Raw genomic sequence first — 13,351 nt, 5'->3', positions numbered from 1 at the left:
TGTGTGTGTGTGTAGGGGGAGACACAGGTATGGTATAAGATATGGCTTTTGACTTCAGAGGAAAAAGTGAGAGAAAAGAAAGGCCTGTACATTTTCATATTTATGACAAAAGCTGCAGAGAAGATTGTCACCAAAAATGAATTGTCTGGAATTCAGAATAGACACTCATCCATCATCTCTTCGTGTTTTATTCTGATCTTCCTTTCCTTTGTTCCCTTCCTCTGCGCTTTATTTCCTGGAACCCTCTTTCAAATCAAAAGCCATGGAGAAATATACTGTTTCAGCTCAATGGTTGTTAAATTAGGGTTACGGTCAGCTCACAGTACCAGATACATGAAACAGCTGTGGCTTTACAAGAACTGAAATATTTTCTCTCTTAACTGAGCTCAGGGAAAGGCAGTCCAGGGCTCATACGCAGCTCTGCTCTACAGTATTCTCTGGGATAAAGATGCTTGGTTCCTCTGTCTCCAGGCTATGACTCTGATTCTCATGGTCCAAAAGGGAGCTCCAGCCATCACATTCAGGATTCTAGTGGCTAGATGAGGGGAGGGGAATAATAGATCAGACACATGCCAACAGTCTTCCAGGGGAATTTCCTGGAAAGTTAACAGTACTTCTGCTTATATTCTATTAGCTAGAATTTAGGAATGGGGCCATACTCAGCCACAAGTGAGGCCAGGAAGTGTACTCTTTATTCTGGGAAAGTAGGGTACAGAGACTTATGTTTAATATAAGACCGTGAGGCCACTAAGAAGGACTCTTTTAGTATTTTCAAAAATATTTTAAATCAAACCAAATAATTATTTTAAAATTAATTTTATAAAATTCTATCATGTGAAATACACACACACACACACACACAAAACAGAAACATAAAACACAAAAATAGTGTGAAAAGTGCAAATACTTCTGGAAGACGTGAAGAAATTCAAAATCTACATCACTCTGACAGATACAGGTGGGGAAACATTGCACCTGATACCATCATTTTCTTCTTCTATTTTCATTTTCTAAATTTTTGAATAATGGCCACTAGACATTGTGAAGATTAGAATCAGCAACATGAAAACTGGGAGTAATTCTCTGGTATTAGCTGTTGTAGCCAAATAAAACATATTGTGAATATTATCTTATGTATGCATGTACTTTCAGGACATGGCCCTTCCTACTTATATGTGTAATTTCAAGAATATATGAACTATTAAAACAAAGCTCAACTCCATGTAAGCATGTTTGCATTAATTTAAAAATAATGGAATACATCTTAGATGGTGGAATACTGATAATAAGAATGGTCTCTGTTTTCTTTCCATAAAGATATAATTTTAGCCAACATAGTAGGAATGTTCATACACACATTTTGATCTATATATATATATAGTGAATAAAGTATTACTCATAATGACATACAGTATATGCCTTTGCAAAGTTTACTTATGCAAATTTGGCTTAATATTTCAATGGCTTCCTTAATTTCCACTGTGTTAAAACAAATTCAGTAAGAAAGCAGAATTTTATTGATGAAATGTAACTTTGTTATCCATTACTTATACGTCTTTGGTTGTGACAGGCTTTTGAGTAAAAAAACAAAGTATAATGTTAACAACATCAAAGCATGCTTTTAAAAAGTTTTTTGTTTTGTTTTGTTTTGTTTTGTTTTAGTAACACATTCTCACAGTTAAGTGTTCCAAGTTGAAACTTGGTATTTTAACACCACTGTTGCTGTGCAAGCCCTGAATGAATTTGTCAGTTTCTCATTTATTCATCAACAAATAATTACTTACGGGCTACAATATGAAGGCACTTAACCAGCCACTACAGGAGATGGAAAATAAGACATGGTGTGAGAACTCTAAAAAAAAATCTGACACAAAAGGCAAAAATAAATAGCACCTATATTAAAAAATTAGAATGTTGGTCTGCAAAGGTAAGAAAGAATTAGATGTTATAGTACTTCTGAGGAGCAAGCAATTACATTGACTGTGACACCCAGACTTTCAAGTGAAGAGTTTGAGATTTGACCTTACATTTCAAGCTAATAAGTCAGGTTGCTGCAGTTTTATAGATGCTGGCAGAAGACACAAAACTCTGGATCAGGGACAAAAGATTTTATTATTCATTGCACCGCAGGCAGCCTCAGTTTCCTTTGCTCCTCACCTCCCATGGGGAACATAAAGCAGCCCAGGTGTATGCCGCACACAGTATTTTTGGGTCCCAGCTTAGGAACCCTGAATGTTGGAGTCTGGTGTCTGCTAGCACACCTCTCTAACCTTTTCCCTGGAAAAAAGACATTATCTTTATAATCCAGTCAGAAAGCAAATCTACCCTCTTCCTCAAAAGGAGATTCTACCTCTTTCTTCTAAAGCTGTTTGCCATACAAACATGCTTGAAAAGGTAGCATGAAAAAAGCTGTCAGTACCTCTCGCTCAGAAGATGTGCAGAAACACAAAAGACACAAAGAGAATTGTCTCCCTGAACAGAGAAATCTCTGTAAAGAAACACCCTTTAGCACAGGCCTCAGAGGATAGGTTTTCTTAAATGGAGTTTGGAAAGTAAGGCTCTTAAGGCAAACAGAGTTGAATGAGCCATGCCAGGAAGTGATGCCTGCAAGTACATGTGTAGTGTTTTTATCACTGTCTCTGTGAAATTTAATATTTCCAACAGAAAAACACTATGTAAAAGTTAATACATTTTTATTTATTTGTTATTTAGATTTTTATTATATTTTAAAGAGTCACATTTTAATATAATTTAAAATATATCATATTTTATATATTATATTTAAATGTATAATAAATATGTATGTTTAAAGTAAATGCAATTGATTTTGTTCAAATCTTTGGACTATGAAAATATCCTGAATTGGTCAGATTGAAATAGAAAATATTGATTTGGGAGTCAACCTGAAAATAAAACTTGTAACTAATTTAGGTGAAGCAGTTTATGAGTATTTGCATTTTGATGGTAAGCAAGAGCTATTTAACCTAACTGACACTGATGGAGAAGAGTAAAATTAATTATTAATCAGATAAATTTCACTTTCAATTAAGAGAGAATAAAATACCAATAGAGAAAATAGTAAAATTGAAATTAGAGGACAGGAAGGTAAAATAAAAATTCTGAAGCCAATATCATAGGAAGCTGAGTAAGAATTAGATTTAGAACGAGAGAGTGATACTGATTTTATTTATCACTGAATTTGAAAATGATGGACACCCTAGTTCCAGGGTTAGATATATACCTGAGAATGCATCTTACCGGCAATAGGTGTTATACCTGCTAACACCAACCCAAAAGATTAATTTTAGGTTTTAGAACACAACATCCTGAGGGTAGGTATGTAGGTAAGAAAATACATGGATGCATACATACATATCTGCACATAAACATACATACACACATACACACAGAAAGATAGTAGTAAATATTTTTATTGAACTGAAAAATGGCTTTTCTTCTGTATTTATGACTTTAACTTTATATAAGTATTCCAGAATTCAAACATAAGATACATTTTCTTATATTTAAATCTACCTGACAGCATGATAGATTTTCATGATTGATCATAGAAAAATGAAGTTACATCATTTTCAGGTTGGGTCACCCTCTAATGAAAGATAAACTTCTCATCCAATGGGTTTACAGTTCTGGCAGTTGGGAAGACCCGCTTCTGTGTGGACACTATGCTTAACATGTATTTTTCCACACAAGATGTCCTTACATATCTAAAATGAAAGTAATTCCAATAATATGAACTACCCGTTATAGTTTATCTCCTTTTGACACTTTCTATTTAAGCTAAGCTTGCTCTATGCAAAGTCAGATAAATTCTTACTGATAATATATAATGCTAAAGTTTAGAAGTTGGTAGCAATTACAATTCCAGGCTTTTCAAACACGTGAAGTAATATCTTACATAACCCCACACATGGGAAGATAAATTCATGAAATAAAATTGACAGAGTATGTTTTACAAAGACATTTTCAAAATAAGAAAAAAGAGCAAAGGACTCTTCTTTCTTAAAAAAGCAAACAGAAGGCATTCCCTAGACTTCATTAGATTCCCAGGTTTACAAATTAAGAATGAATTGGTAAGAACTTGTCTACAAAACAGAAAAAGACTCACAGACAAAGAGTACAAACTTACAGTTACCAGGGGGTAAAAGGGGTGGGGAGGGATAAATTGGGAATTCAAAATTTGCACCTCTTGGGGAGTGATGGAAATGTTAGCTATCTTAATTGTGGTGGTTTCACTGGTATGTGCATTTATCAAAATTCATCAAATTGTACATCTGAAATATGTGTAATTTACTCTACAGGAATCATACCACAATAAAGGTGAAGAAGGAGGGAAGGGAGGGAGTGAGGAAAGGGAAAGAAAGAAGGAAAGAAAGAAGGAAAGAAGGAAAGAAGGAAAGAAGGAAAGAAGGAAAGAAAGAAAGAAAGAAAGAAAGAAAGAAAGAAAGAAAGAAAGAAAGAAAGAAAGGAAGGAAGGAAGGAAGGAAGGAAGGAAGGAAGAAAGAGAAAGAAAGAAAGGAAGAAAGGAGGGAGGGAGAGAAGGAAGGAAGAAGAAAAGAGAAGAGAAAAGAAAAGAAAAGAGAAAAGAAAAGGAACGAGGAAAGGAAAGGAAAGGAAGGAAAATCCAGTCAAAGGCCCAAGTTACAAGCAATACATTTGGAGTAAATCTGACGATATTATTGAATCTTAATACATCTATCCATCATCTGCTCCAGGGTGCGGGAGCCTACAATTAACATGCACATGTCACTGGTGCAAGTTCTAAAGTTAGAAGGTTAGAAGGAAGTATCACTGTTTTGAGGTAAAATTCAGGGCTCTGTTTATCAGAATTAATATATGGGAGTGTTTTAGGAAGGCAGGAAGGGTGTTTGAATGCTACTTAGTCAAAAAATAGCAAATGTCTACAATATATTTCTATTGTGTTATTCTCAACCAGTGGCTTATTTTATTATCATTTTCATGTCAATTCTTTCTAATCTGTACAGGGATGGATTTCTTTAAATAGAGCAGTTTTCACACTTGGATTTCTGTCCTCTCATTCTATAGTAAATGAAATTACTTTCAAGTGTACAGTAGTGATGTTTACGTTCAGTCCTTCATTCCATGGAGCCTACTTACCAATTTTCATAATTGTCATAATAGAGGTTCATAAACATACAATGCATTGGTAGATTAAAATGCATTTATGTATTTTGGGGACACTGCGCAAGATCACTATTGTAAAGAAAGCAGTCTACGTACCTGTAATGCATTACAAAGGCCACTTTCTTCACCTTCTGCTCATGAATTATGCTTTGTTAAACAACTTGACATGAAGGGCAAAGATGTTAATTTCATTTAAAAATCACACCAAATGGTGTGAAGGTATTAAGATAACAACACCTTCTATATATCCATCAATTTGACTTCTAAGAAGAAAGTCTATTTAAAGACTTTTTTTTAATTGAAATCAGTGACTTGAAAGTTAGGAATCTTTTGATTAAAAGAGAAAAGAAACTTTTTTAAAAAATCCGAATAATTTATTATACTGAAAAGAATGTTAAAAGCAATTATTCAGTCACACATTTTAGTAAGTGAGAAAACTGAGACTCAAAAATAGATGTTTCACCTAAGTGCATATTGTAAATAAATGGCCAAAAAAAGAAAGAAATCTCTATTTTCTTTCTTTCGATTGCTATTACCATGTTATATCTAGAATGGTATTGTTCTTTTTTTGTGTTAGAAGAGTTTTTGATTCATTGTTAGTTTAAATCAATCAAAAGTGGATCTTTGCTTTCAAAAAATATTATAAATTTCTATTTCTGTTTGCCAGGTCATTAAAATGAAAACCCAATTCAAATCTGATATAATTTTTGCACAACTGGTGAAGAAAGAATTATTATTAATCCTAATTTATGAGGAGCGATACTGATAGAGAAAAGCTCCTTATTCTGGGTCTTGTGATTTTTTTTATCCCCTGCTTAGTATGAACATGTTTCTCTGTTGAATAAAAAATTTATAGTGTGACTGATTATATTCAGTTTTTAAAATAATTTATATTGGCATTTCAACATCTTGTAATTCATTTAGATCTACAATTTGGTTTGTGCTGATTTACAGGGATGAATTTTATGGAATGAGAAAGTGATTCATCTAATTTTTTTTACTAGATGGAGCAGCTATAATCTTGAATCAATATAATTTTTCCAAAATTATAAACTGAAACATGCATATATTAAAATACAGCACAACTTGCTACATGGTTTTATGTGATTTCAATAAGCTCATAATTTCACTCAACATTTTCTCTCTCAAATCCTGTCTTTTGTCTTCCAGAAATGTTTTTCAAGCTCTGCTTTATAAAATCCAAGTCCATGTCCCCAGCATTTTTTATTTTCAAAGTATTTTCCTCTCTGTTCTTTTTGCCACCATCCTTTTCTTCCTTATACCTTTCTTTGCAAAGCTGCTGGAATTCTGTGCAGTGTCATTCCCAAGGTGAATCTGTCTTGCCTAGAGGTGAGGACCACATCCTAGAGCAGTACCTGCAGTCCTATTAAAATCCATGGAGACCATGATTTAGTCCATTAATATTCTTACTCATGTTCACTTGTGCCAATCTGATCCCCAAGCGTGGAATAACTTTCAGTTGCATACATTTTTTCAGCCATCCACTCTCCTGTTGTTTTTTTCTTCTGTTTTACTTTCTAAATAATTTAAGTAGCTATTTGGTTGCTGTGATGATTTGTGAAAAATGTTCAGCCCTAGGGAGAATTTTGTTGAAGTTCAGAGAGTCGTATGTAGTAGGTAATCGATGTGCAGTATGTGTGGTAAATTTGTATCACGTCTAATGAGAACAGAATAAACACAAAAACAAACAAGAAGTTTGCACTTAGCCTGGAGTCCCTAATAGATCACATTGTGAGAGCTTCATACTAGCTCAGGCACAGGAACATACTTATGGTCAATGTTTGAGCATTTCACCACTCCCCAAGGCTGCGTTTCTGTTGTTTCAAAGATATATATATATTTATATCATAAATAGATATCATCATAAATATATATTTTATATCAGTTTTATATATATGTATAAATTTATGTATAAATATGTATAAATTTATACATATATATATATATAATTGAGAATTAGCAATACAGATAGGTAGGTCCATGTAAAAGTGTGTGCAGTGTGCAGGCTTACACATAACTCTGTGTGTGTATGTTTGTGTTTATTTCCAAAAGAATCAGCACGTATATATTCTTTGCCTGTCAGCATCATGCTGCAAAACAATATAATTTGCATCCAGAGCAAAAACTTAAAACTTCCATGCTTTGTAATGTATATAATTTTCTCTCTTTCCATTAGGTAGAAAATGGTTGCCCCTGTTCGCCAACTGTGAAGACTTAGAATCGGCCAGCTACAGCTTTGATTCTCCAAGTGTTTCAGGATGTAAATGCAGTCTGACTTTTCCCTGATGGACAGTTAAATCATGGACACGCTAAACAATTTACTTTGGACTGTCCTTCTAAAAGATGTTCTGGCTTCTCTCTTGAATGCTTATTAAGCATTTGGAGCTGTCAAGGAAAGGCAAAAAACCGTGAACTGGAAAGTTATCTTACAATGAAAGTTACGAGCACATCTTGCATCTGTCCAGTCCTAGTGTGTCTCTGTTTTGTGCAGAGGTGTTATGGAACTGCTCACCAAGGCTCCATCAAGGTGACCAGAAACCAAACCAAACACATTGAAGGTGAAACCGAAGTCCACCACCGTCCCAAAAGGGGATGGGTTTGGAATCAGTTCTTTGTTTTAGAAGAACATATGGGACCAGATCCACAATATGTTGGAAAAGTAAGTATTTATTTATTTGTTATTTGTTTGTTTTTTTTTTTCCCCTCTTCTGGGAAACTGTGGAGTGAGATGAGGGTAAGGTTGGAGTTGGATTTGAAGAGGCATGGAACTTTAAGTGAATTACATTATAGAATGCGATTATCTAAAGTAAATAGTTTAAAATAATGATTATAAAAAATGAACTTCACCAATCATGTCACTCTCCCTAAATATTGGTCCATATGTACTAGACTGAATGTTTTTGTACCGGCATATTACTCTTTCTGTTCTCTCATGTAGCATGGAAACCCTTAATTAAACACACAATTGAGTAATTTTGTCTTTAGTACTTTGAAGGTATACTGGAATTCACGATGTCATTTATTGATATATTGATATTGACAGTTTTTTTCATCTTTTGCTATTGCACATGAGGCTAAAAAGAAGACAGTATATACAAGACATCTAATATATTTCTGTTAATTGTTACAAAGAGAGTGTTAGAACTTAACTCAGCCTTTAAAAGCACATGGGTATTTTTCCAATCCTCCAAATTAAGTTCCATAAAAATGTTGATACATTTTAAGTTGAGATTAAATACACACTGGATGTACAGGTTTTGTTAGAAATCCTAAAAGAACGAAGTTGGCAAAAATGATCAGCAGCTTCAGAACAGCTTCACTGTCTGTCAGAAATATGGACAGGACAATTTAGTGGCTATGGGGGATTGTGTGCTCAGTAATAGGGGACCCAGTTTCAGCACGCATCACCGAGGCTCTCGGGTAAAGAACAGAGTGGGAAGTGGAGAGGTCTAGCTTGGAATAAATTACTGATTGTTGGAAGCAGCCACACTTAGGTTTGTCCAGCACCTGGGGGAGAAGCAGCACACGCATCGTGACTGCAGGCTCCGTGACTTCCATCTCCCCGTTTGACTATTTATTTTCACTTTAGCACTGTTAGTACTTAAAAAAAAAAAAGAAAAAAAAAGTACTTCATCCAAGCCATGGTGCTTCCCTAATTTGCAGGCAGTACAGGATCACAAGCCATCTGTTCTATCCGTCGTCCAACAGGGACTGGGTTGCAGCTGTATTTTCCATACAAGGCAGGAGCTATAGAGTCAGAATACAAAACACACAAAAAAGGTCTGTAGCAATTCTGTCCTTTTCTTACATGCTTATTAAAGTGAGACAAAAAGCCCTTCATCTTCATTCTATACTGTTTCCCCCTGCAATGTATTCCATGAAGTAAATGGAAACAAATACACTAAAATAAAAACATAATATATTGAATTATTAGGAATTTATTTTTGTTATGAACTTCAAAAATCATTTTTCTATAATCCTTTCAATCTTTGAAAAGGAGAGAAAAAAGGAACAGATTTTTTTTTCCTTTTTAGGAGTATACCAAAAGGAAATATGTATATATACACACATACATACCTACTATTAATATATTTTGTTATGCATATTTCCTAACATTTTATTTAACTAAGAAACAAAAAACCTGCTAGAAAGGGGCAAGAAAAGATTAGATAGCTTCTCATTTTGGGGCAGACGTGTCACTAGATTTAGTACAAGATAAAATCTCAATAGGTAGATTAGTTACAAGCAATCTTTCTGGGCTTGGGTGCCAATGACCATATGGTTGAGAGTTTGTTACTCATCAGGAGAAGGTGAGGCCTGTGAAACTGTTCCTTTGTGGAGGTTTTGTGGGATTTGATATCCAATCTATTGTTTGTAGTATTAACTGATAAAAAGGGTCACACCCAAGGGTGTGATCCTCTTATGCCCTATCTGAGCTGGGCCCCCTCACTCAGTTTTTCTACTCAATACTCATCTGCCTTTATGAGCAATTCAAACTTGGTTGTACCCATTTTTGTCCCTTCATCATCCACCCCACCATATGTACATATACACACATATATCATACATACACACATACAAGCACACATACATACATACATATATAACTGTGACCAAAAAAAAACCCTGCAAAGCTTAACAATGCACATGTACTTATAATAATGCCCTCCTGTCCCATTATTTTTAAGAAGTGAATTTATATTTCACACTGATAAATACACTCATAATGAACCAACCATGTATTTTCAAGGTATTCCTGAATAAAAGATAGAATCATTGCAATTTCTATGAACAAGAGAAGGGAACACCTCCAAACTGCTGAAAAACATCTCTTTAGCTTCTCCTTGTCAAAGAAATGCCAGCCAGGATTCTGTCAACAGAAATGAAATAAGAATCATAGAATGCAGTTCTGTTATTAAAATAATATTTTCTAGATTCATTATATAAGTTTGTTTTAAATTGTTTCAAATTATCCTTGAGTTCTTAACTGTAATCTTGTATATCTGTAGTTATATATTACACTCTAAAACATCATCATCTGAACGTTTGATAAGAGCTCAAGCCTAACTGTTTTGACACTTACCAACTTCTCTTATATTTTTTATGATAATTCTCTTAGGCTTTCTTCCTTAATGATTTGATTTATTATGGAGGAACTTACTCTGTTGACATTTGGTCAGCATATATTATTCACTCCTAAGACATATTTTTATGAGGATAAGGCCATGATCATAAGGCAATTTCTAATGGTAAATAGTACAACTATATATATACATGTGTAATGTATCTACCGTCTATATATTAAATATATATACAATTATTCATATATACAGATAAATAGAGTTGATCATCCATAATTTTTTTCCAGAATGCAATGGCCATGAGCAGTCAAATACCAAAATTAGTATATAAATATATCTCATGGATTTGATCTCATGGACTTATTAAAGACCTTTTTAAAAATACTTGAAAGATTAGGGTAAGCACGTTTGTTAGCAAGTAAGTCAAGTAAGTCCTTTCTTCTTGGAACAAATTATATGATAGTATCATTATAGGTTTTAAAAAATCGTGTCCTTTCTTTTCCAAAAATCATGTAAAAACTAACATAGACCACCTGGTCTAACATTTTTTAAAATTTTTCAAAAGTTGAACAGTGCTAAATAAATCCCTATTATAACAAAGAATGTAATTTCATATAAGATACAACACACTTCCTAAAATGCTGGCCACATATCACACCTATCATTGCAGTAGACTCATTGCCTTCATGAGATAATACTGATTAGTGAGTAAAGATCCAGGTTTCAGTTAAGGCTTCTCTGCTTATTAACTGTATTTACATCTGGCAAGTCTCTTTAATCCCCTGCATTTCTTTCTCCTTAATGTAACACTGAGAAATCTCGCTTGACCTTTCTATGACTAATTTAAGTGTGTTATAAACTTCGGTTTATAGTTTAGATTATGGGTCAGTTAAGCAGCAGCCTGTGTACCAAACTCATCCAGTTGCAGATTTTGGTATTGCCTGCATACTAAAATTTTATTTTTTTAAGATTTTTTAACTATTAAAAATTTTTTAAATACTATTTTGTGACACATAGAAATTAAATGAAGCCCAACCTCAGTTTCCATAAACAGTGTTTTATTGGAATACAGCCAGACTTGCATCTGTGTATTGCATGTGGCCATTTTCAAGCTACAGTAGTGGGACTGAGTAGTGATAAGAGAGAGTAAGGTCTGCAAAATCTAAAGTATTTCCTAATGACCATTACAGAAGGCATTTGAAGCCCCTGGTAAGGTATCTGCCTCACCTCGTAGACTGTGAATGCTTTGGAAGCAGCAATATTTCCTCTTTATTTACACAGACTGTATCTCAATACCTATTGTAATGATCAGATGTGCTAATTCACCGAAAAGGGCTCCTTAAACCATAACTTTTTGCGGTCATTGTTAATACTTGTAATAATTATTTGAAGTTATTTGGACAAAAGTCTCTCTCACTAATCATTGCTTTTATGGAGGTGAGAATTTTTGGGGTTCTTTACTTCACCACTTTCACACTGGTGTTCCCTCTCGCATTATTATTTTAATGAATGTTCATTACCTCTTGGTGTTTTTGTTTCCATGCATTATATGCAGTAGTGTAACGAATGTCCTCGGACACACATCATTTAGCATACATGTAGGTATATCTGTGGGAGAGATTTTCAGAAGTGGAATTATGATTCAAAAATAAATAAATCTTTAATTTTGGTAGATATTACCAGATCCTCCTCCAAAGGTGTTATAGTATCTTGCACCTCTCTCGGTGATTATATAAGAGTAACTATTTCTCTGCAGCAATGCCAACAGGTGGGATTGTAAAAGTTGGAATTTTGCAAATATAAAAAGTGAAAAATTGCATCCCTGTGTACTTTCAACTTACATTTCTCTTATGAGTGAAATTGGTCATTTTTTCATAGTTGAGGAGATATGAGTATTTCTTTTATACTAACTGACTCTTCAGGCCCTTGCTTTGTATTCTTTTGCTAGTCTTTTTAACATGTAATACTAGTCGCTCTTTATGTAACAGATGTAATAATTCTTTGCTAGTGATATGTTATCAATGATTTTTTCACAGTTGCCATTTGTCTTTTGATTTGGTCTACAATTTTTGCTTTATAGAAATGTATTATTTTAATCTAATAATTCTTAGTGTTCCTTTGACTAAAACTATATATTTTCTTACTTGGATTCTTCTAATAGTTGAGACTATTGCTGTTCAGAATTAGTGGCAGTAGATAAAAAAAGCATTCTTCAGGTCTTATCTAGTTTATCACATGTGCTAGAAAAATATTACTTACTGAATAAAAAGAATCATGTAGAAGTGAAATTTCTTATTTTAGAGATCAGAAATTATAATTTAGAGTACATATGAATGCTTATTTTAGCCATTAGCTATAGGCTGTATTGTATATATGTCTCATATTTACCAACAGAATGTATCCTTGTGTTGTTATTGCAAAGTCTATTGACTCTTACGGTACATGCTAGGGATATTAAAATATGCATAATTATTAGAATTTAACTAAGGATATGCATTGGAAATAATGTCTTTTAATGCACAATTACTGGCAATAAACTTTATGTATTTCAAGTGATAACTTATTGTGATTAGCTAGGTGTTCTCTGTAAATGCATATTATTTTCATTTTAAAAACATTATAGATAACTTCTTTAATTGGCCAAACATTCTTGTATAATAAATAAAGGAAATGCTATGCTTACTTCAGGGTATCTGTCAGTGGATATTATCCACATTGCATTATCTGATAATTAAAGACAATAGAACAGAGGGTAAGGGTGTAGCTCAAGTGGTAGAGCCCATACTTAGCATGCAGGAGGCCGTGGGTTCAATCCCCAGTATCTCTATTAAAATAAATAAGTAAGTAAAAAACTAATTACTCCCCCCAAAATAAAAATAAGGTTAAAATTAAAAAAAAAAACTTATAAACATAAAAAATACAAAAATAAAGAGAATAGAATAAAAAAATCACAAACAAAAGGTAAAACACCAAAATGTGTGTTACTACTTAGCAGTGTGCTTTAGGCTAAGAGATATAATTTATTAACTATTTTACATTGGGGTTTGGGCTATATTGACATTAAAGATATATTTGATAATACAAGT

The 13,351-nt window shown here is 33.5% G+C and overlaps 1 protein-coding gene across 7 annotated transcripts in view; it reads left to right on the top strand.

The window, feature by feature from the left end:
• CDH18 (cadherin 18) overlaps positions 1-13,351 on the top strand; it is an 884,058-nt gene that overhangs the window by 573,180 nt on the left and 297,527 nt on the right. For all 7 annotated transcript variants that reach the window (XM_074356520.1, XM_074356521.1, XM_074356531.1 and 4 more), the window contains one exon: positions 7,361-7,843. In XM_074356520.1, coding sequence (XP_074212621.1) covers positions 7,616-7,843 — 228 coding nt within the window. In that variant the 5' untranslated portion in view covers positions 7,361-7,615. The remainder of the gene's footprint in view (positions 1-7,360; positions 7,844-13,351) is intronic.

This window comes from Camelus bactrianus, chromosome 3, assembly GCF_048773025.1.
Source record: "Camelus bactrianus isolate YW-2024 breed Bactrian camel chromosome 3, ASM4877302v1, whole genome shotgun sequence".
Lineage (NCBI taxonomy): Eukaryota > Metazoa > Chordata > Mammalia > Artiodactyla > Camelidae > Camelus > Camelus bactrianus.
The sequence above is the reverse complement of the archived record's forward strand: the minus strand, read 5'-3'. Positions and strand labels throughout refer to the sequence as shown.